Source organism: Eptatretus burgeri, chromosome 17 (genome assembly GCF_056783735.1).
Source record: "Eptatretus burgeri isolate ZD-2024b chromosome 17, Ebu_testis_v1, whole genome shotgun sequence".
Lineage (NCBI taxonomy): Eukaryota > Metazoa > Chordata > Myxini > Myxiniformes > Myxinidae > Eptatretus > Eptatretus burgeri.
The window spans coordinates 7178911-7203027 of record NC_140977.1 but is presented as its reverse complement, the minus strand read 5'-3'; the positions used below and the strand labels follow the sequence as shown (position 1 = coordinate 7203027).

General features: G+C 47.7%; 2 protein-coding genes across 4 annotated transcripts in view; one reads left to right on the top strand and one right to left on the bottom strand.

The window, feature by feature from the left end:
• Positions 1-1669: 1669 nt before the first annotated feature.
• On the bottom strand, positions 1670-16576 carry ACER3 (alkaline ceramidase 3). Of its 2 annotated transcripts, none has more exons than XR_015053111.1 (11): positions 16276-16576; positions 14889-14999; positions 13488-13540; positions 13282-13334; positions 12624-12705; positions 11560-11595; positions 11162-11220; positions 10967-11079; positions 10617-10718; positions 10455-10500; positions 1670-4253 (listed from the first exon to the last, which is right to left on the bottom strand). XR_015053111.1 is itself a non-coding variant. In XM_085863412.1 (11 exons), the coding sequence occupies exons 1-11, from the start codon at positions 16373-16375 to the stop codon at positions 4203-4205; spliced, it is 795 nt and encodes a 264-aa protein (XP_085719538.1). In that variant the 5' UTR covers positions 16376-16567; the 3' UTR covers positions 1670-4202. The 2 variants fall into 2 exon arrangements, 1 of the variants encoding a protein (XP_085719538.1); XM_085863412.1 differs by having other exon boundaries at positions 10967-11068; positions 16276-16567.
• Positions 16577-17118: 542 nt separating this feature from the next.
• Positions 17119-24117, top strand: part of POLD3 (DNA polymerase delta 3, accessory subunit) — a 30057-nt gene continuing 23058 nt past the window's right edge. For both annotated transcript variants that reach the window (XM_085863409.1, XM_085863408.1), the window contains exons 1-4: positions 17119-17289; positions 20326-20381; positions 22064-22166; positions 22676-22715. In XM_085863409.1, coding sequence (XP_085719535.1) covers positions 17152-17289; positions 20326-20381; positions 22064-22166; positions 22676-22715 — 337 coding nt within the window. In that variant the 5' untranslated portion in view covers positions 17119-17151. The remainder of the gene's footprint in view (positions 17290-20325; positions 20382-22063; positions 22167-22675; positions 22716-24117) is intronic.

Below are 24117 nucleotides of genomic sequence, written 5' to 3'. Positions count from 1 at the left end.
TGGAATTAAATTACATTAAATCTGATTTTTTTTTTCCACCTTCATTTCCACGTCGTAACCCACAACTTCCAAGTGAAAAAACAAATTCTATAAATTTCAGAAAATTTATTAAAAATACAAAACTAGAATATCTTGGTTGGATAAGTGTCCTCCCCCTTGAGTTAATACTTGGTAGACACACCTTTGACTGATTACAGCTGTGAGTGTGTTAGGATAGGTCTCTACCAACCTTACACACCTTGATTGGGCAATATTTACCCATTCTCCTGAACAAACCTGTTCAAGCTCAGTCAAGTTGCATGTGGAACGTTGATGGACAGCAATCTTCAAGTCATGCCACAGATTTTCTATTGGATTTCGGTCGGGGCTCTGACTGAGCCACTCGGGGATATTTATCTTTTTGTTCCTTATCCACTCCAGTGTAGCTTTGGCTGTGTGTTTCGGGTCGTTGTCATGCTGAAAGGTGAACTTCCGTCCCAATTTCAGATTTCTTGCAGCGGGCAGCAGGTTTTCCTCTGGGATTTTTCTGTATTTTGCTCCATCCATTGTCCCTTCTATCCTGACAAGTGCCCCAGTCCCTGCTGATGAGAAACATCCCAATAACATGATACTGCCGCCACCATGCTCCACAGTAGTGATGGTGTTCTTTGGGTGATGCGCTGTGTTGGGTTTGCGCCAAACATAACGTTTTGCATTTAGGTCAAAAAGTTCCATCTTGGTTTCATCAGACCACAAAACTTTTTTCCACGCGACTTCAGAATCTCCGGAGTGGTTTTTGCATACCTCAAGGTAGGCTTTTTTCAGTAATGGCTTTCTTCTTGTCACCCTACCACACAGGCCAGACTTGTGGAGGTCTTGGGATATTGTTGTCACACGCACACAGTGACAAGTCTTTGCCATAAAGGCATGGAGCTCTTTCAAAGTTGCCATTGGTCTCTTGGTGTCCTCTCTGATCAGTCTCTTCCTTGCTTGGTCATCCAGTTTGGAGGGACAGCCTGATCGAGGCAGGATCTTGGTCGTCTTGGTAGTACATGTCTTCCACTTCTTAATGATTGTCTTGTCTGTGCTCCAAGGGATATTCAAGGCCTTTGAAATATTTTTATACCCATCGCCTGAACTTTATCCAGGAGGTCTTTTGAAAGCACCTTGGTGCTCATGGTTGTATGAGTGTTTGCTGTGAAATGCACGAGCCAGCCTAGGAAACCTGCAGGAACAGCTAATTTAATTCTGAAATCATCAGAATCATTGCAATTTAACACAGGTGGAGACCAATTAACTTGGTGTGTGCTTTTGAAGGTGATCGGTTACACCTGAGCTAATTTACAATTGCTATAAGGAGGGTGGACACTTATCCAACCAAGATATTCTAGTTTTGTATTTTTAAATAATTTTCTGAAATTTGTCAAAGTTCATTTTCATTTGGAAGTTGTGGGTTATGATGTGTAAATGAAGGTGGAAAATGTCTGATTTCATGCAATTTCATTTCAGATTATATGGCAACAAAAGGTAAAAATTTTGAAAGGGGGTGTACAATTTATATATACACTGTTGCTGGGTCATGATTCAAACCCAAGTTAGAATGCATTCTTCTGAGCTATCCTGCCAGGCAGTAGTTGTAGTTATAGTCTGACGAAGAGTCAAACTTTCAAGTAGGACCGAAACCAGATGATTCAGAGCGATCAAGGTAAATACTTTATTTATTTTAACTTAACCTCATCCCACTGAGTTAGCTCGAGAGGACACATGGTGCCAGTTGTTAAGAAAAGCCAAAGACAGTACGTATTACATTCCAGGAACACGACACAAGTTCACCGAAACACCTACAGATTGAAAAAAAAAAAAAAAGTTATTTAAAAACTTCCAGCTTACAATGTCATCTGATGGCCTTTAGAGCACAAACATTAACGGCCGAGATAAAAAAAACCAAAAAAAAAACCTGGATTGCAGGAACATTCTGGAAAAAAGAAAAATGCTGGCTTTCCCCTCGCCGAATAAAATTAATAATTCCACTTCAACATCGTCCCGAAACAGACTCAAAAACTAACAAGTGGTTCAAATCAAAGTGCAATTGGGTAATGGAGTGAAGAGCACCCTGGAATGGCATGTTTCTTCAATAAGTCTTCTGCCGTACACTCAAACGATGGTGCACACCGCACGCCCCACCGTCGTGTCTCTGACTTCGACCAAACACGGCAACGTAGTGGTTTAAACAAAATCAAATATGCAGGAATACATTCCAAATGTCTTCATTGGATGAAAAAAAAAATCCGCCTTCCGTCTGGATCGATGATGTGCAAGCACTGGTTCGAAGGGGAGGTTAAACGTTCCTTTCCGATGCTACGTAACTACGGTAAATAACAAGTACGGATGTGCGACTACGTATATGTCTACGGGTTCCTTGGGTACGTCAACCGAGTGCAAACGATGATGGACTTTCCCCGCAGAGGTTTCGGCTTAGAATCCTGCTGAAGGTATAAACATGAAAAAGCGCGTGGAGTATAAAGCCGCATTGGCACCGCAAAGCATTCCATTGTGAACTGTTAGTAACCATTCTTGAGGCGTTCCAAGCTGTGAGCACGGCTGACCATTTATGCTTCGTCACGGGTTGCAGGTCTTCTTCGGCTTGCGCATGGCAGCTTGGCTGGTGTTTACTCAGCGGCCAACGGGGCTCGAACTCAGGAATCGAAGATCCCAAGCCACCCACCCTAACCACTAAGCCAACCTCAGGCATTACGGGCTGCAGGCGACACCTCTTGCAAGTCATAGTTGCTGGAACAGCTCGGGCGCAAGGTTAAGCGATTGTATTATATTCCGGCATTGCATCACCTAACGACGTACGACCTTGGGTACCAGCTGCGCTCACATGTGACCGAACACCTTTTCATTCCTTCAATTTGACGCCAGTTCCGGCCACGTATTTTCTCCTGCCCAAAGCTCCTCACAACTCTTCGAACCTAAACCGACGTCAACATGACGACTTTGCCACGTCCACAATTACGTCTTCCTCGGTGTTTCTGGGGCTGGGGCTGCAATGACAGAGAGCTGGGGAACATGACCACATTATTGCACCAAATAATCGCTCCGTCCACCAGAGTGAAATGGGAAAGTGTCGCTCAGGAACACTCCACTGTCCTGATGGGTGAGATTTTTAGCCGTTGGGAAAATATGGCACTTAGGACGTTTCAACACTGGAGGTATGAGCTTCTGGAGCCTGAGATAGTCCAAAGAGAATCATGATGGCACGACCAGATCGAGAGTTAAAAACCCAGCCGGCTCAAGAACAGCCTCCAAGGGAGGGGGTAATTTACCCGTTTCCTCCTGCTCTAGTCTCTGTGATGCAATTCACTCATACATCCAGAACATTATTCCAAAATAACTTCAACAATACTTATGCTCTTACTTGGACTTTTTGATAACTTGCTCATCCCTACTCAAGGGTCTACAAAAGGTGAAAGAAAAAAAAAAAAACACCACGCGAACACTCAGGATGACAACGAGGATGGTCTCAAACCTTACAATGGAACTCTCACCAAGGCCAGCATGATTTTCCACCTTTGGAACATCTTATGGCATTCCAAGAGCGAGTCTCCAGTGGGAGGAAATGAATACAGGTCGGAGTCAAGTGTCGCCACTCACTGCGGCGTCCTGGAGTGAACCTTGACTTTAATTTCTGAACAAACCTCATGACGGTGAAAATGAGCCATTGAAGTAGCCCAACTGGTTTTCCCATGCCACAAGGACGGTGCAACATACAGTGGCTGCAATGGTACTCGAGACCCTGATGGCGGTTCCACGGTTGCGATTTGTTCATTTTTGCTCTGCACGCATTGAGGGGCGTGTTTCTATCCAGCAGACTGCAGCGCTTTCTTCATTTTGGAATAAAAAACTAAGCTAGTAAATCATTTGAAAAATAAGGTATGATTTTTAGCAACAATCATCATTATCATGCAGGAGACAACAAAAGGTACATGGTTAGTGCAGTGGCACACTAGTTAACAAGATGGCAGAACGAGCACGCCTTCGCTCTACACACGAGCGCTCCCTAGCAGCATCTCCATCGACTATTCAAATCAAAAGAAGCTCCGCGAACACCGTGCCGAATGGACCGACTGGGTGCGAACTGACAATCGACCGATTCCCTAAATAAACATCAACGATTAATTTCCAAGCTTATTCGGCACATGTGTCCATCGCTGCCGTCTTCAGGATCCTTTTGCTTCGACGACGACCACCGGCAACACGCCGGCCACAAACTGTGTGAAACAGACATTTCATGAGAAGGTAGCTCTTCAATTCAAGACGTGAGGCAACAAGGTGGAAATATAAAAGTTTAGCAAAAATGACATGACATCGTTGCATAAAAGGGTTCACCCTAAAGGTGCCAGGTGGAATAGCTCCGACGGCAGTGAGCTCACCATCAAGACATCTACGTCTTCGTTCAATCCACAAATGTGAGACACATTTAACCAAACACTGCCGCCCTGGTGCGGCGCGAGCGAGGACCACATCAGCAAGGCATCTCTCGGGTGGCAATATAAAGCTGTCTGCACCGTCATTACGTATTACGCCTCTGACTCGAAGAAGGCCATCTTGGTGGTGCAAAATCTTCATCGAATTTTGAATATGAGCAACAGACAACAACAACAACAACAACAACAACAACAACAAGTCTTTCCCAAAAGATAAACTGACAACTAAATAATGGGGTTCCAAACTCTACAACCACAGCAGCGAAATCCCACCTGCAGATTTGTCAGGGCACAAAACCTTATTTATCTGCACTCCCTCAGTTCATCCATCCTTCAATCCACTCCTGCAATCCTCCAGACCCAGTTCTCGCAAACCTGTAGCCTGCTGTTGTCTCTCTGTCAGTGCCACAGTTTCCAGACTGTAAAGGTAGGCTGGCACTACACATGACATCAAAACCTTCCCTTCCAATTTCCTTGAAATCTTTGCCATTAATCCTTCCACCCTCCTCCACACATTTGCACCTACAGGAAACATCATCCGCACCTCTGCCTTCGACTTATCATCCCCGGTCATTGTCCCCCCCCCCCCACAGCACCCCCTCAATACTCAAACCTATTTCACTGTCTTATCTCCTTCCCCTCCAACCTGGTATTCATTTATTTTCTCTGCTGCCTGACCCACATCATCTGTCTTCTCCAAACTCATCTTCATCCTATGCTTCCCAAATGCCTCCTTCCACTTCCCCAGTACTTCCTGCATCTTCCACCAACTCTCCACCACAATAGCCAGATCGTCTGCATACACCAACCTCCCCATACTACCCCTGAAGTTCACTTTCCTGTTTACCAGCTCCATCACCATGATGAACATGAGTGGGCTGAGAGCGCTTCCCTGCCTCAAACTGATGTTCACACTGAACTCCTCAAACATTCCAGGACCAACCAAAACTCTTCCCTTCTTTCCCTTGTACATCCCTTCCACTAACCTCACTTCTGCTTCTGGCACTCCCATCCATATCAGTGTCGCCATCACAATCTCTCGCGGGACAATGTCATAGGCCTTCTCCAGGTCCACAAATCCCAATGCCATTTCACCTTGCACCTCCAACCTCTTCTCCACCAGCTGACTCAGCAATAACATCCCATCCATCATTCCACTACCCTTTATAAACCCCCTGCTGCTCTTCTCTCATCTCCATCTCCACGCTTTTCCTCCCATCCAGAATCCTCTCCAGCACCTTCATTGCACGACTCAGCCTGGTGTTGGCAAGGTGGTTAGGATGGCTGGCTTGGGATCTTAGGGTCCTGAGTTTGAGCCCCGTTGGCCACTGAATTAGCACCAGGTGGGGTTGATTCAGCCTGTCATCCTTTTGAGGTTGGCAAAATGAGTACCAGTGTACTGGTATAGGGGCACAGCATCAGCGGCATAGTCACGCCCCAACAAAATGTTAGCTACCCGGCAGCCAAGCTGCCATACGCAAGAAGAAGATTACTTGACTTAGGACAGCAATGCCCCTGTACTTCCCCAGATCTTGAACATCACCCTTTCCCTTCTATAATCGGCACCATTAACACTGTCCTCCAATCCTCCAGAACTGAACCCTCTCTCTCTCATACATATATTCAACAGCCTTTTCATCAAACTGACTCCAACTACCATCTCTGTACATCACTATCCACACATTAATGACTGGTGCTTTTCCCTTCTTCATCCACTTCAACGTCGTCCACACCTCCTCCTCCTCCTCCTCCTCCTCCTCCTCCTCCTCCTCCTCCTCCTCCGTGACTCCACCAGCTCCACTTTCCCCTCTACATAACATGGCAGCTCCAGCTCGCCACCGCCTCCTCCCCGGTTCAACATGAAAATCCTTTCTACACCTTTAATACTGCCCCCTCTCTGTCTCGAACTTCTACCCCATCCTTAATCACTGCCCCCACCCCCCTTCCCTTACTATCCTCATCCCTGTCACGAGGCAGTTTATATATCATCTTCCCACCATCCTCTTCCAACTTGTTGTACACCTCCTCCATAACAATCATCCACAGCTCTCCTTGCTGCTTTCTTCTTTTTCCCAAAAGGTGCATCAACTCCACAACTCCACGTCATGCCTCCCTCTATCCTTGATCTTCTCTATCCTCTTCACCAACTGCTTTCCTCCCTTTCATCAAACCTCCTTTTCACCAACTGCCTTCACGTCTTCCTGTCTACAATACCTGGTTTCTATCCCAAGACAATGCACCCTTTCCTGATGTTTTTCCACACAAAACTTCTGCAATTCCCCTAAGCGCCTCTCCGTACTTCTTCCGCTCCTCTAAACCTTCCGCTTCTTCGACAAGTTGCTCGTACATGGCTCTCAACCTCACCTTGTATTCTCTGACGACGTTGTCCCGACACTTCAGGTCAGGTCAGGTCAGGTATGGGAGCATGTGCCAGAGCAGCGTGTCGCTGCGTCCACTTTCCGCCGGTACTCCAGGGGCCTCCATATGATCATCCCCCAGGCAAATGCCTGGCTCATCCCCATCTCCTTGAGATGATGATCAACCTGCTGCAACCACGAGGCACGTGGTCGGCCCAATGGCCTCCTCCACTCATGAGACTCCCTCGCTGAGAGAATCTGGTGAGCAGGATCAGCGTCAGGAAAACGAGCCACATGTCCATACAGCCGCAACTGACGCTCACGGACTATGCAGGTAACAAGTCTCATTTGAGTCTCTCTCAGCAACCGCTCGTTGGACACAATGTCCGACCAGCGATAGCCAAGGATTCTCCGAAGAGACCTGGTACCAAAGGAATTAAGTCTACATCTCAGATCACTGGTCAGAGTCCAAGTCTCACATCCATAGAGCAAGACTGGAAGCACCAAGGACCTGAAGACTCAGACTTTCAAGCTCCTGCACAGGTACCGGCAGCGCCACACCCCATGATCCAGTCAATCCATGAGTCCCCAGGCCCGACCCAGACGTCTATTGACCTCTGGCTCACAGTCAGCAGAGACATGAATATCACTGCCAAGGTAAGCGAATCTCTCCACGACCTCAACATCCTCACCACAAACAGGCACAGACAGGACAGCAGCATCCAAGATGTCATTGAAAGCCTGGATCCTAGTGTTGACCCAGGAAATCCATAATCCCAGCAGCTCAGACTCCTCATTCAGCACCTCGATGGCTCCCAAAAGGATGTCTGGAGTCTACGCAAAGATGACTGCATCATCTGCGAAATCAAGGTCAGAGATCTTGACATTCCCAAATGATGCACCACAGCTTGATCTCTCTGACATCCTCCCCAGCATCCAGTCCATACAAGTGCTGAAAAGTGTGGGGGCCAGTACACACCCCTGACAAACTCCAGTAACAACTGGAAATAAGTCAGGGATGGTACCACCACATCTCAGAGCACTCTCAGTACCAGAGTAGAGTTCAGACATCAGATCGATCAGTTTTAGTGGCACCCCACGAAGACAAAGAACCCTCCAGAGGGCATCCCGATTCACTGAATCAAACTCATAACAGAGATCAACATAAGCTGCAAGCAGCCGCTGCCGAAACTCTCATCTGCGTTCGGTGAGGACTGGAAGAGCAAGGATACGGTCAATCGTTGACCTCTTTGGTGTAAAGCCCGACTGCTCTGGAGTGTAAAAAGCCTGATCTTCCCTCACCTAATAATCTTCCGACCCCTGCTCTGAACCTCCCTCCTTTTCTCCACCCATACCACAAACACCGCAGGACCATGCTGGGTGGTAACATGCTCTCCCACCACTGCCTTACAATCGTTAACACTCCACAACTGGCACTCCTTACCACCACCAAATCTAATTTTGTTATACGACGTCCACTCCTCCCCAACCAAATTTACCAACACATTCCTCTTCACCCGGCTCCGCCACTCGCACATGCGCTATTCGTCCCCTGCAATGCAAAGCATCACCCCCAGCTCGACCATTCCTATCATCCTCTGCAGTGTGTTCCAGAATCACTGCTTCTCTGCTCCAGTCCTTCCTATTTGCGGCCCATATACCGACATAACACACCATTTGCCTCTACCACCAACCATGCAACAACTATCCGTCCTTCCCATCTTCCCACTCTGACCACTTGCTTGTTGATCTCTTCCGATACTCCTTCCATCGCCACCTGCATGCAGCGCCTTGTATCCTCCGACCAACCTCACCGTCTCCGTTCCATTGGATCTCCTGTACACACAGCCCTTCCAACCTCCTTCTCTGCATCATCTCCACCACCTCGACCCCTCTCGATCCCATTGATCCCACATTCAAACGACCTAGCCAGACCTCGTTTCTGAACCACTGCCCGCCTGACAGTGCTCGTACTATCTTGATTAATTTGGGACCAATTTCACTTAAAGGGGTTAACTTGGGTTTGGAAAGGAATTCCATGCCCGTCAACAAACATCATCTCCCGAGGATGTTTTGCACGAAATGATGAGAGTTTTGATGATGTCATGCCGTGCGTGACAGGTTCACCAAGGGCTTTGTGTGGTTACATCGGTTCGCATTTGTTCTTGCATTCAAAATGGACAACAAAGACTTTCCAATAATCATTGGTAGGGACACCAGAACAATGCGAGACCAAAAGCTTGCCGGAGACGTAGCATCTGCAATTTGGCTGAAAACAGATTTTATCTTTTTATCACTTTGGTGAGGATATCAGCCCAATCTGGACAGAGGCAGCCCTCTGTAGACAGGAACTAAAGTATTAGCCAATTGCCCTTCCCAATGACGAATGTTCATCATTTCTGAAAGGAAAATAAAAGAAACACATTTCATTCTCAAAACGAAACTTTCACGCCGAATTACCAAGTGTGATGGCCCGGTAGTATTGGCCTAGAGGTACGCACACTCGCCTTCGAGTTGTGTGGCCTGGGTTTGAATCTCGACAAAGCTATAAATTGTCATCCTGGCGTTTCGCAGGCAGAGCGAGGCGTCGATGTGTACGTACCGTCCTTCAGATGGGCATTAACCTTCACATCCCACCTTCCGGCATTAGCTGGACGTAAAAAAAAAATCCCATGGTGTCCTTCACGAAGAGTGAGCCAGTTATCGTCGACACCCTGAACAAATTACCAATTCCTGTTCTACCTATAGGGGGGGCACTGCATCAGTGTCACAGCCATGCCTCAGCGGACGATTAAACCAGCAGGCCAAATTAGGAATCAAATCCCAGCCCAGTATGCACTCACTTACAAGAAGAACCCTGCGATGTACGCTACGTGCTTATTGACATCAGATACTCCACATTGCTCGCACTGCAAGTCACCACACATCGACAATTGCTCGAGTGTCAAAATAAGCGTCCTTGGTCTTACACACTATTTACTCAAGTTGAACCGGCCCTCAAATTGCCATACACATGAGGCTGAGGGCAAAGGTCAGGCACCTTCACTTCGAATTGCGATCATCGAGAGATGCACCTTTGTACATGACCGTTTTGGGTAGAAAAATAAGAAACTAGTAGGGCACTCGGTAGAGCGCACACTCCACCACGCAAAGCCTGATCCACGAGAACATATCTGGCCCAATACATATTTGAGCTATCAGGTTACATATCGTTTTTGGCCCCATCTCTCAATGGTGAAGAATCACTGAAAGAAAAAAATTAAATAATTCTCATATCCAGATCCAGCTTCAAATCTTCAAAATCGAAACAATTCGTCCTCGTCACACACCCAACACGTCCACCAAGTTTCGTCCGAATCCGTGCACAACTTTTTTGGATATCCTCCACACAAACAAACAGACAGACAGACAGACAGACAGACAGACAGACAGAAAGGGGTGAAGAGATAAGCTCCTTCACCTTCGGTGGTGGAGGTAATAAAGCAAACGGATCGTTCTCAACCAACCTCGGTGTCGCCCGTCCTCTGAGTGTTTATCAGAAAGAAAATTCAGAGCAATAAAACACCAACTGCCAACTCTAAGCAAATATAACAAGGCTGATAGATGCTGAGTGCAAAGGCAGGTTCACCTTCATTCGTGGCTTGTATTTCAGGTGCAGGACACGCACGTACAAGCTGAAAGCACAATCACAGCAGTTCAGCCAGGAGAATGACGACAACATCACAATAACATCTCTACGACTAATCACACCTGCCAACTTGCCCTTGAGAAACCCCTGCCGACGTCTCACCTGAACACAATGTGCAGGTAAGATCCGAGGCCCGTGAAGACGTGCCACCAAGCGTGGAACTGAGTCAGCACCCCAAGCACAGGCACTTTGCCTCGTACCTTCCTGGAAACGTCCGAGGTATATCATGGAACAGGACAGGCAAAGCACGTCATGTCATGGGCATCCCTTCCCGTTAGCGCAAGCTCTCAATCCCACGTCTACACCAAACTCAAGCCCACATCAGTCAAGCAATCAAAACACTTGAGCAAACGCAGATCGTGACATTATGGACAACACGACTGCGGCCATTTCGGTCAAGCATTACGACTGGACGGGAGAACAGAACACCAACTGCAGAAGGAAGCACGCACCTCCAGGTGCTGCAGAAAAGGTTGTCCACGTTCCAAAGGAGGAACCCCACAAGGAATATCCCCATAGCGATATAGACCAGTAGCTGGGCCTGAGGATAAATCCTGACAAAAAGCTTGCAAGGTTAAGATTTACAGACCCGTCGATCAGCATAACGATACGAACAGACTCCGCGATGCAGTCAAAGGTGCATTTACCAGTGGGCGATGTAGACAGAGCGCAGAATGAGAATGGAGACCAGCAGGGCGTACATCACCTGCAGATCAGGAAGACCCATCAACGTGCATTCGCAGATCCGTGACGGGTTAAACGATGCACTGCGGTTTCAAGGTAATCAAACTTGCAGCATCACTCAGACAATCTGACCGACAACTTTCACTTTCACCCAAAACTCCCTGCAAACCCCCGGTGGCCCTTTCGAGATGAACACCGCATTTGGGTCTTACCCCCCCCCTTCCCCCTTCCCAGACGCAAAACTTCCTTTTTGGCTTTAGTTTCAAACACAACGTTCAACCCAAATTGGACAAAAACACCACTTTGCAGGCCTCCCTGCCTGCATGCATCACCAAGACCTGCACGCATCGTCAGAACTCACCTGGTGAAAGATCGGCTCCTTCCATGCCAGGTAAACCTAAACATCACAGTAAAGGTGAGAGGGCAATTTAGACAACCATCAATTGGAACGTCCCAATAAAAATTAAATAAACATATAAACTCACAACAAAGCACTTTCGCATTGGTTCTTAACCTGCGGACAGACTTTACAACATCGCCGAAAAGGGGTCGTTGGACGTCGCGCACACCAAGGGCCGTACGAGTACATTAGATATATTTGCCGGATTTCCCGAGAACGAGCAGACACGAGTAACTTGTCAATGCCTGCCGATCAAGGTCAAGGTGCATCGGATCATCCGAACGAGAAGAGTCGGCGGCCTCGGTGCGATTCCGCCGGCCCTGGTGTTTCACGGCAGTCGCACTTTTGTGGCAACTTCGGTCACCGGTTTGTAAGCACTTCGTCGGCAAATCGTCTTAAGAACATGTTGATCATGCTGCATACAGAGAAACATGTTGGACAGGCATATGAAGAGTGGACAAATCAACAGCATGAAGGATTTTATCCCAAGATCACAACGCGAGACGAGATCGGCACAAATCTATCAACGATGGCTTCAGAAACTCAGTGGTTGACACGCCATCAGGAAATATAGGATTGAACAGGTTTTAAAAAAAAAGGGGTAAATAAATTGAGCAAAACTATTTTGAGCCAATTAAGCAAGTTCCCAGGTTGCGGCGCAATTGTGCCGCTGGTTAGATTTCCAAAAGCATCCCGTTTGTGGGGATACTCGGATGGCTTCGGTCTAGAGGCTTGCGCACTCATATCGGAGGTTGTTTTGTTTTTGTTTTTGTTTTTTTGTTATTTGAACCCTCCCCTTTAATTGCACCAAAAATGCAGACAAATATGTCAGTTTATGTGCTGCAAATTAATTAATTATCCTCGACAGCTACACCCTTCTGTGTACGGCTATTGACAACAGGAAAAGGACGCCATGGCTCGTCAAAGTATCAGGCAATCATAAACAAACAAAGTTGGGTCGAGAGGAGTGCAAGCAATGTGAAGAAGGGGAAGAAAAAATAAATTGTGGTGCGTCTACAACTCACCGCAGTCACCATCACGCTGTAGAGAAACAGGAAGATTCCCAAAGAGTAGTTGTTCGTGCTCTTCGATTTAAAGGTCTCGCAGCTGCAATGACAAGGCACAGACGAGGTGGAAACTTGGCAAGTCATCGCAAGAGGAAGGTGTGGACAAACCGGAGGGCGGGTGGAGCAACCGTTCTCCCGGAATGCCATGCACTGATAAAGGCACACCTGCCTACCTCGGGCAGGTGAACTCACTGATACCCACCTGAGAGAGCATCTTACGTAATTTATGTGCCCTTTTCTGCAATTTGCTGACATCGTGCAAAGGTCGTTTTCTTTGTGCTGGCGTTCGCTTGCCGTGGATTCCCCGTCATTGATCTCGAGAGGCGAACTCTACACCAGGCACAGTTCCCTTTCCCGTGGCGACATTAGTTTAAATTTTGCATGATAATTGTGAAATATGAGGTTTTTAACATTAAAAAAGAAAATCTGAGAGTCGAGTCGATCCGATTGTTGCCACTGATTAGCAGTGGCAAAAACCACCCGATTCCTGCAACATCAGACCTCTACAACTTTCCGAGCTTCTCGATACCTCCAGGACCTCGACGCGATTTGCAGACAAATGCGAGACAACCTGTAAATGTAGGCAGGTCGGAGCGTTATCCGACTAGGTACTCACAGGCAGTACACAAATATGCAGGAGCTGTAGATCATGGGTAGCTCATCCAGGAGCTGCCGTGTTACAACGAACGCATCATGGCAGGAAGAATTGAGAGGGTGGGAGAGGGAGAGAAACAGAAACACCTTTTGTAGTTAGCCATCTCCATGTGACACAAATAGAGTTGGTAAAACGATCATACAGGTCAATAAGTAACACCAACCAACCTGCATTTGGTACAGAAGAGTCATGTGAAACCACCAAGATCCAATCCCAACCACTGCGAATACATCACATGGACCAATCAGATGGATACACGACAAGATACCTCCCAGGTACCAAAAAATAAATACATTGTGAAAGAGGTCAGCCGATTGGCATTTGTGCTCTGAAAGTGGGCCGTTAGCATTCCCATCTGAACCCCTGGCTCATCATACAGTGAACCCGGGTTCAAGCCCCATATGCCGTACGTTTGTCCATCAACTCCTAATCTACCGATGATTCATGGAAAAGTGTGTCTACCCACGGCTTTGTCCTGCAAGTGATTCATGTACAAGTTCCTCCTACTCCTACATGGCTACATTCCTTCAAGCTATTAATAACCCTTCCTTTCATCCTGCTCACGATGTCCGTCTTCATTTGACATGACTTGGGATGCAGAAAATAAACCAGGTCTGCAGCGAGTGCCAGCTCACAATCGTTACCCCGGTCCTGTCTGTCCACTCAGTGCGTCCTGCCCCCCCTACCCCCACACACTTTTGCACCAAGCTACCCCCGTTGTGTGGAAATAAAGGATAGTGCAAGACCCGCAATGGCAACTTTTGCAGCGCCGCTAATGAAGAACTCGCGACCTTTACCACTGAGGTGAAAGCCCAGCATCAAGAAATAACTGATCTTTAGAATTACACGTACGTCGTAAACCGTAAAAGGTTTCCCAAAAACAAAACTCTCGAGTTCACTCCAGATTGTGAGAGTGTGGTTGCCATCTTGATCCCGTGGCCCAACGCAGGCGTTTGTCGCTTCACCCCTCCGGTCGCATCACGTGGCTCATATTGGTCTCCGAAGGAGACCACTCTGCAGACGAAATGTTCGACTTTCTAAGCCTTTCGCCTTTCTTGACAGAACCTCAAGTTGGTTACGCTCATCGATTCTCCCAGTGGCAAACTCCTTTTGGATGGCCTGTGTGCGACTTGCATGAGCCAATGAGAAACTCAGGATGATGTGTATATCCGGGGGGGGGGGGCGGACAAGAAGATATTATGATAGCAACACACAATACTCATATGGAACAAACTTCAGCACACGCACCGTTCATTATATTCAAGCATTTCCAATGCAAAGGTGAAAGCTGTCAATTTTGATGCGCCTGCACAGATTATTACTCGTTAAAATAAATAAATAAGATAAAATAAATCAGGCAAAAGCAGAGATCACATGTAGAAGAGAGTGCACACTCTTCCCACTGCACGACATCAGCAAACCCAACGTGATGGGATCACGTTTAGTTATTAAATGAGGAAGTCCACAAGCACGTTTGCCGTTTCCCCCAAGCACGGAGCCAGACATCTCCTGCCAGTTGAAGGATGACGGACCGAGCAGAAGAGCTTCATGAGGTGTGCAAAACATACCCGCAAGCCCCAGGAAAGCGGCAAGGTAGCGAATCTCCCGGATGGCACGAAGACTGTAAACAGAGCCGTACAACGGGGCGAGTATCATCAGAAGGTTGGACACGGTGTTCCCTGCGGACACGAGGAGAGAAAAACCAGGTGATCAAATCGATCCCCAAGAAAACGGGCACACCTGCAGTTTCTTCACGACCGGCCCTTTCCTGTGCTTTTCAGGCTATCAATATTTCATGCCATTAGTACATCCAGAATCCCATGCAACACGACTCGTACATTACCGCCATGCCCACAAGGATGTTTGAAAGTCGAAAGAAACAAAGTGAAAAGAAAAAAAAAAAAACATTTCCACGTCCAGGTATCAAAATGCGTTTCACTCGGAGGGAAAGGCACGTCTTGGTTTATGGAGTCGTAATAACAATGTGCCGGCGGGTCGTTCCTCGAAGTGAAGATTCCACCAGGAGACGGTGAAGGACATCAGGAAGCCATCGAAGATGTATTTCGACGTTTCATCTCGTCCAGGTACAGCAACAGGCAAAAATGACAGCAACTGTGGCCTCGTGGATTGAGCAACCGATCGGTATCCCAGAAGCCGCGCGTTAAACTACAGCATCAGGGATTCGGATTCCAACTTCGTGGTAACCGAGCTGATAACCTCAGGAGAACTGCGGCGTCACCAATCGGACCGTCAATGAAACCCGGCCCGTTACAACCGAGAACGACAGGTGTAACTGGCAGGTGGTGCGGCGTGCAGACCGTTTTAGTCACGTCCTCTGGTTTCACTCAAGCCTGATAGTCTGGGCAAAGCCTGGTGGTGGCTTAGTGGTTAAGGTGGCTGGCTTGGGATCTTCGGGTCCTGAGTTCGAGCCCCGTTGGAGGCTGAATTAACACCAGTCGGGGATGACTCAGCCTGTCATCCTTCCCAGGTCGGTGAAATGAGCACCAGTGAACTGGTAGAGAGAAGGAGGAGGAGAATGAGGAGGAGGAGGAGGAGGAGAAGGAGAACAAGTCCGGACAAGGTTCGACAATTCGAGCCAGTTCGATGTGGTAAGTTATCAATTGCACGTGATAACTGGTCACTAAATCAGACAAGTTTCATCATCTGGGGACAACCAATTTAGCAGTGAACCTCCACGTGATCTGCTGCCCTGGATGGACCTGCTGTTGGTTGGTACAGGTGTCCACACACCAACACACCAACACACCAACACACCACGAGGCCACGTCACCCCCCAGGTGAGATTGAGCCCGTGAACCGTTTCGAGTCCAATAAAACCTTCAAACAAAATCCCCTTCATGGACCTTGGCACAAGGATCGTCGCCGCCCAAACACCAAACACCAAATGATTCCCCTTGTTTTAATACCCGTACAAACGACGAGCCGTGAACTCACAGAACTCCGCGATGTAGTAGCTGACCACGTAGTTGTCCTCGCACCAGTCGAGGGTCGCGGTCGGTGGACCCCAGTAACCCGCGCGCTCCGTCGGTGCCATGGTAACGTGGAGATGAGGCCGACACACAAGGACGGAGATTCGACCCCGTCTCTCACGGACCTACCGAGAGAGATCTGGGTCCTAAGAGCTGCAGCCTTCCATGTCCACGACTCCACTTCTTGCTCATACTTCTGGGGAAAAATAAATCATCAGGAGGTGAAGAAGATTCATTTAATCTCGATGAAGAAGAAGAACAACACTTTAATAAGTCTTATAGGTCACAAAATCAGAAGAACTTCATACTCGTCTCATTTAAAAATATATAAATATATCTGTAACAACGCAGTTATGGATTTCCAAAATAGCTTTAAGCGAAGCAACTGAAGCACGTAAGCAATACACCTCCCCAGTGACGCCCCCGTCCTGTTTGCGGAGGCTTGTTGATGCCTTGCGCGGCCGTTGTGAACCAAAATCTGCCGACCTTGTGTTGTGTCGGAACCTTTGCTCTCCTACGTTTAATATAGCGCCGGCTGCAGCTGGTGACGCCGGTAGTTTATGATATTTTAAAGAAGAAGAGGTTAGGTGTGGTAATATGGCGCCTGCTGCAGCGAGTGACGCGGGTTTATAGATTTTTTTTTAAAGAAGTGGCTCGGTGTGGTAAGATGGCGCTCGCTGCAGCTGATGAGCCTAAAGAAGAAGAAGAGGTTAGGTGTGGTAAGATGGCGCCCGCTGCAGCTGATGAGGCTAAAGAAGAAGAAGAAGAGGCTCGGTGTGGTAAGATGGCGCCCGCCGCAGCTGATGAGACTAAAGAAGAAGAAGAGGCTCGGTGTGGTAAGATGGCGCCCGCCGCAGCTGATGAGACTAAAGAAGAAGAAGAAGAGGCTCGGTGTGGTAAGATGGCGCCCGCCGCAGCTGATGAGGCAGGCCTGTGTTTGGAGAATCTGGACGAGGCCGTGTTTGATGAGGGAAAGCTGGTAGGTTTCCGTTTCGTTTGCCATTTCCAGACGTTATTCCCTCGTGTGTGATCGGTTTGTTCATGCTCCGTTGATCTAGTTCCATTTCCTCTCCTCTACCTTCACGCCTCAATCATACGGACATTAATTAACAGTAGTGAGTGGACCCGTGTCCGTACAAATCGAGTAAGTAAATGCGATTTACATCTATCCTCGGCTCTCAGCATCACGCACCGAATGCAGTGCTCGGATGGGAACGACAAGCGAGCAAAACGCACAGGTGTGCACGGTTAGGATGACGGTGGAACGTGAGAGTTAAAACGATTAAAAAATAATAATTAATGATGTCCGTCAGGGCACAGTCGAGGCAGCACACTCGGCTGACTGTGTAGTCTGAGTTCGTTTGAAGACCTCATTGTAAACTACCGCCCTGGTGATGCACACACGAAGTAATGCATCGATGCAAAGCCGCGTGGGCTTTGTACTGTAACTCATTGTACATCTTATTAATTAGTGTTATCCATATTGTCATCATATATGTTTATTGGAAATGTGATGACAAAAGCTCAAATTGGTAAAGGAGAACGGACTTGGTAGAGCAGGTGGTGGTGGTCGGATGGTTGCTATCATTTCTTGAAGCGTGACTGTGTCGCTGATGCAGTGCCCCTCTACCAGTACACACACTGGTACTCATTTCGCCGACCTCGGAAGGATGACAGGCTGAGTCAACCCCACCCCACCCCCGCCCCGGTATATTAATTCAGCGGCCGACGGGGCTTGAACTCAGGACCCTAGGATCCCAAGCCACCACCCCTAACCACTGAGCCAACACCAGGCTCGGTAGAGCAGGTAGTCGTGCCTCGCCCGCTCATTGTGAACATCGTTAACTCAACACCTGACTACTAATGGCCCGTCTACCCGTATGGTACGTGCTCCCTATTGCGTGACATCATTTCTTGGTCCTAAATGTCATAAATTTAATTCTTCACTCACATCATCCGGTTGTGTATAAATCGGATAAATGAAGTTTCGGATTTTTGGATAAGGATTTCAACTCGACAAATCATGGCTGGAATACCACTTCACTGATGACGTCACCGTTATCACCCCGGATACCCCCACGGGGAGTTTATAAACAGATGGCAAGTTTCAATTTTTTTCGTTGAGCAGTTTCGTCAATATCCGCATTATTATTTTTTTTCCCCCCTTTATTCCAACATGGCTTCGATACCGTGTGACCTATGATGTCAGAGTTAGAAATAAAAAAAATGGTCTCCATGAGGAGTCTCTCCGATGTTTAAAGTTTCGCATCGATTGCCGATCGGACGAGCGGTTGCAGAGAAAAACATTGTTATAAAAAAATATGTGGACACGCACGCTCACACACAATGCGATAGTCTCGCACCCACTTCGGGGAGAAACTGAAAAGATATGCTCTGGACAGACACACAGAAGCGATTGTAAAGCCCCGTCTGTGGCTGCGGTGGGGGGTGAGGGGGTCTAATTATATTGATTAGTTAAGCATACCGTTCCTGGATGGGTCCCTCTGCACCGTCGGTTGCTGTTGGACGTTAAACATCCATCGGTGTTTTTTGCGGAGTTGGTGAGCTATCGGCAGCACCCTGAACAAATTGCTGCGATGACATGGCCACGCGCTTCGATAGGAACCACCGGGTCTTACTTTCTCATGGAATCGCTCACTGGGTAATATAACCCAAATCATGGGATAGATGATGGTTATTGATTTTTAAAAAACTAGTACGGGCCCGTAGGTGCGTGCCCGTAGGTGAGTGCCAGTATGTGCAGCCTCTCTCTCTCTCAAACCTCGAAAAGGCACATCCACGGGTCCCCAGCAATATTCCTGGCAAGTTTCAATCGTGCAAAAGAAATAATAAATATTAATTGTGATGTCATGTCATAGCACTGTGTCCTGTCATTTGTCGACAGATAAATGGCCGTAACTTGGAAACTGCTCGTCCGATCGATATCAAACCTTGAAAAGAACATCCGCGGGGCCCCAGCAATATTCCTGGCAAGTTTCAATCAGATCGGACTGTCGATCGTGCAAAAAAAAAAAAGAATAAATAAATAAACATTAATTGTGACGTCATTCGTGATGTCATAGCACCGTGTCTTGTCATTGGCTGACAGATAAATGGCCGTAACTTGGGAACTGCTTGTCCGATTGATATCAAACCTCGAAAAGGCACATCTGCGGGGCCCCGGCAATATTCCTGGCAAGTTTCAATCAGATCGGACCGGTGGTTGTCGAGAAACGGCGGTCGCAGACAGACACACACACAGATTGCTGGAATTATAGATAGATGAGGATGTGTGAGTGATGGTTTGAGAACCACGTATTTCCAAACCTCCCAAGATAAACCCTACCCCCTTTCTTCCTGGTTACCCTCCAAAAATCCAGGCTCACGACACACCTCCACTTTTTCGGTCCTCTTCTCACCTTTTGGTGGAATTGCCTTCCTGAGGTTTGTTCGATTAGTCTTCCCTCCAGGGCTTCAAGCAAGTGGTGCACCTTCAATCTCATGTGATCCCCCCAATGCCTATCCATGATCTTGTCTTTCCCCATTAACCCTGCCTAACCCAGTCCTCTGACTTGTAAGTTACTGCGTCCCCCTTTCTCTATCTCTTCTGTTCCTATTCGTTCACTCCCTTTACTTGTTTTGTCCACCTGTGGCCCCACTGTCGGTTCATTACCATTTCACCCCTCCCCCCCATCCCCTCGTTCCACCGTGAGCCTCTTGAAGACAAATAATTAAATAAATATCAGGGCCATTGCAGATGGTTAACATTTTTCTTGATGTCCCATTGCATTTGTTGGTATGTTTATCCTCCCTGCCAATGGCACGTGAACAACGGTTCCTCACTGAAGAGGACGTTACACCGGGACAAAAGCTCGCTCCACCTGGACATAATGACAATTGCTGTTTACCAAACTGTCCATCTCTCCCGAGAAGGACGATGTCGTGTCTGCTGTTTGAGACGTCACTCCTGGACGGTTGCATGCGTTGTTCATCCATTTTTCGCCTTTCTCTGCAGGTGACGTACAAATGGCTGAGTCACACGCTGGGTGTGCACATCAACAGCGCGAAGCGGTGAGTCGCGCCGAATGATTATAGTCTCGTACGTAGCACGAGCTCCGATTTTATGAGGACGTCAGTTTGTCCTTTATTCGCGGGGACCTCTAAACCGCGTGTCCATGGAAAAAGCACTTTGTTGTGGCACGCAGTTGAGGAAGCTCAATTTTGAGAAGGAATCGTCCGCGCAAAAGGAAGAGCATGAACAAGATCTTGAGGTGAGCACCATGACGTGAGATCAATTGGGCCTCGGGCATGGATCCGCCAATTGTTGTGAAAAGGTTTTTTTTTTTTTTTAAAACGAATAAATGATTACACCCCAGTGTCCAACCTTGCGTGAAAGGTTCAAAATCTCAACCTGAGTATCGATCGGTAACACGGGGGCATTTTGGGGAGATCATTGTGGCATCATCAAGGAGGCAAGCGACTATTTGCTCGAGGTTAGATGAAATGCTCCGCGGTCGTTTAGGAACGTCAGTCCGGTTAAAAGTGTGCAGTTCGTGGCTGAAAGTTGTGTCATTGCTGAGGAGCAAGGGTCTACTGCTGATGCGGTGCCCCCTGTAGGTTGTATCAGGAATACTTGTAAATTGCTCGGGATGGCGCCGATCCTGCCCGGCGATTGCCTACTCTTCGGAAAAAGACACCGTGGGATATTCAACCTCCACCGAGGACCGGTGTGGGCAGATGGGTCCTCCGGCTTAATGTCGTTCAGATGGTCAGTGCACGCGTTGATGTCTCACCCTGCACGTGAAACACCAGGGGACAGCTTGTATCTCGGTGAAGATGCAAAACAAGGCTAGACGGCTCGGATATAGGTGTGCATACCTCTATGCTATCCTGACGACACTGTCGAGGCTCATGGACGAACGAGGCAAAGTGGAAGAACACTGGAGTGAAGGAGAAACGGGATGACGAAAACGTGTGACTGCACCACGTCATGAGGGGAGGACGAGTTACAGGCGAAAGGTGTACAGAGTCTCTTATGGGATCACGTGGAAGTGGGAGAGACCGTGAGGTGATGGTAACTGGTAGACTTGGATGTTTGGAGGGAAGAACTTGATACGCAGGACTTGGGAAGAACATTCTACTTGTGAGAGAAGAGGTGGGGTGAATGAATGATTGGAACTGAATTGTCAGATTACCCTCAGAGGGGAGGAAGAAGGGCTAATGCCAGGAATGTCGGTTTTACTTTGCTTCTCACGGTGGTTAGCATACCCATATCGACTGCGTACCTTTGTCACGAGTCGATAAAATAAACCGTTCAAAGCGTCCGTCAACGCAGACCAATGCTCGCCTTGAAGAGGTGTCATCACTTTTCCACTTTCAGGCACCGTCGATAGCACAGCGATCTCGACTTGACATTCGGACCTTACAGGCAACCTTTTACACTGTCTGACAACTCGCAGCGTGTCGGGTGCCAAGAAGGAAGGATGCTTCATTTACATAACCCACACCTCCATGACGTCACCATGCGCATCCAATTGAATGAATCGATGGAGTGATATTGATGGAACGTTCTCTTTTTGCCCTTGATGGTCACAGACGATGTGCCAAACAATGAACGATGGATGTGGGTGGCTGTTAGAAACAGCAGCGGTTTGGCGGGGGGGTTTTTTTTCATTCTCGCTCGACATCAACCTGTTTATAATCGGTGAGCAATTGTAACTCGCATTTCGGAGTGATTTCAATCATATCCACAGGTTGTTGGAGGAGTTTGTTGAGAAGAAGAGAAAAGGGAAAGATGGCCACCGTCTCAACGTCACGTACATGGTGTCGGGCAAAGAGGTTCAAGATGGTGTGCCGGTGAGTCAGTGCTTTGGCTCATTTTTGGTTCTGTCGGTGCGCGTTGTAACCTGCAGCCCGATGTAGAACTACATCGGGGATGTGAAGGTGTCGTAAGACTCCCCACGGCACCGTTAAAACATCTGATGAGGAATATAAGAGACTTCGACTTTTTTGTGGTCCGCTGTTCGTTTTGAGGAGTTTCCTCGTAACCTGACCCGTTAAGAGGACATCTCAGGGAAACGTAGACGCAGGACGAGGTCATTCGGCCCATCATGCCTGTTCTTTATCCACACCTATCAACTTTGACTCGCTTTCATGTTAAACTTTGAACAACGATTGGTACAGGTGTTCATTTTTGCCTAAGAATTCCTCAGATCGATCAAGGTTGTTCAATCCCCTTAGTCACTATGTCGGTCATGTACTCATTGTTGCAGATATTTAGAGGTTGTTTTTGTTTAAATGGTTTATTGTTTTCTCGATTGCTGCCAAACCAGTGTTGACTTTCCCATTTTCTTTGCCACGCACAGTGTCACATGGTGTCTGTGGTTAAGGAGGACCAACTTCCCAGTAAGTGCCTGCAAGGTTTCCCTCACATTTTTTTTGTAAGCGGCCATCCACACGCTACTCGCGCGATGGCCCCCGGACCTAACTGCGTTACAATGTGTTTACTGCAAGGAATTGTGGGATATAGCCGTTGTCAGTTTATTTCAACACGGTGGACATGAGACTTGTTTTGAAGGAGGGGGATATCGATGGTGCTATTTTGCTGTGTTTGGTGGTTGCCACCGACCAGCCGGATGATCTGCTAAGATGGTTGTAAATGAAAAACTACAGAAACTAGAACGGCACTCGGACCAGCGCATAGTCTCGCTTCGTGCGCTCATTCTGAACAAAAATACCATCGTGAACTGAGCACGCTACTCTTGAGGCCCACTTATTATGGCCCATATACTCGCATCATCCAGGCATCCTATTATGTCGCATACATTGCCATTATCCAAAGCTTTATTGATTATTAGGATATTTGTGCACATTAAGGATAAATTGCATTAATGAAGGTGAATATTGTTACGTGCTGCCTCCAGATCTCGACGCGAGAGTCCCTCGAGTACCCCGAGAGAGAGCACGGCAGACAATAAAAACAATCGCTTTAAACTTTTCAATCGATTGACAACCAGGTGAACCAGCGACATACAACAGAAGGAACTTTAAAATGCAATGTATTTAAAACCCACTGTTAAAATGCGCTAATATCTATCAGTGCGGATGCAATCACAATTCGTCAGTAACTGTAAACTTCCACACAGGAAGGTACAAGTCACACTCGATGCTTAATCAAATCAAAGTTACACACATATACTTCAACTCTTTACGAAGGCAATTTTACATTCACGTTTTACTATTCACCCTTTTTGCCAAGATTCGTGCTGTGAAACAAAGTTAAGCTCTTGCCGTATCTGAACGTGCAAGTAAACCTCTTGCCGTGTCAAACAAGCTTGCAGATCTGTGAACCTTTTGCCATGTAGATGAAGCTATCATGAAAATGAATGGTCGTGCAGAAATGAACCTTGCAGATTGGCAGTCAGATTTTGGGTGTAGAGCGTGCGAGCCCCGTAGGAATGATCATGCAGTACGGATCTCACCACGTCTCTATCCGAACCACGAGAAGGCATGAGGTGATGGGAGGGAGTGACCTTGGCACACAGCAGCCAAGGAAAACACACCGGCGTGCTGTGTTGGCTCTTCGTGAGCACAACTGATCGGCCAGCAGGAGTGACGCTGTACACTTGTTCAGTGGTCCGTGCTCCATTCTCCATGCAAAAGCTCACGAGACCGTCGCTGCCTGTCTTTCACTGTGCCCAGCACTCCACCGTTCCAAAGCTCCGTATGCTGCTCGAACTGAATCTCCAGGTCACCTCCAAGATCACCACCGAGTCGCATCTGCTTCTCCTTCCTTCGATCTTTCCTT

What these genes read in the sequence shown, in the direction of transcription:
- ACER3 (XM_085863412.1), bottom strand. Translation starts at nt 16,375, where the DNA reads ATGGCACCGACGGAGCGCGCGGGTTACTGGGGTCCACCGACCGCGACC. An exon ending in TGCATATTTGTGTACTGCCT is followed by an intron (nt 12,706 to 13,281) that starts GTGAGTACCTAG and finishes TTGTCATTGCAG; the next exon opens with CTGCGAGACCTTTAAATCGA. An exon ending in TACCTGCACATTGTGTTCAG is followed by an intron (nt 10,501 to 10,616) that starts GTGAGACGTCGG and finishes TTGTGCTTTCAG; the next exon opens with CTTGTACGTGCGTGTCCTGC.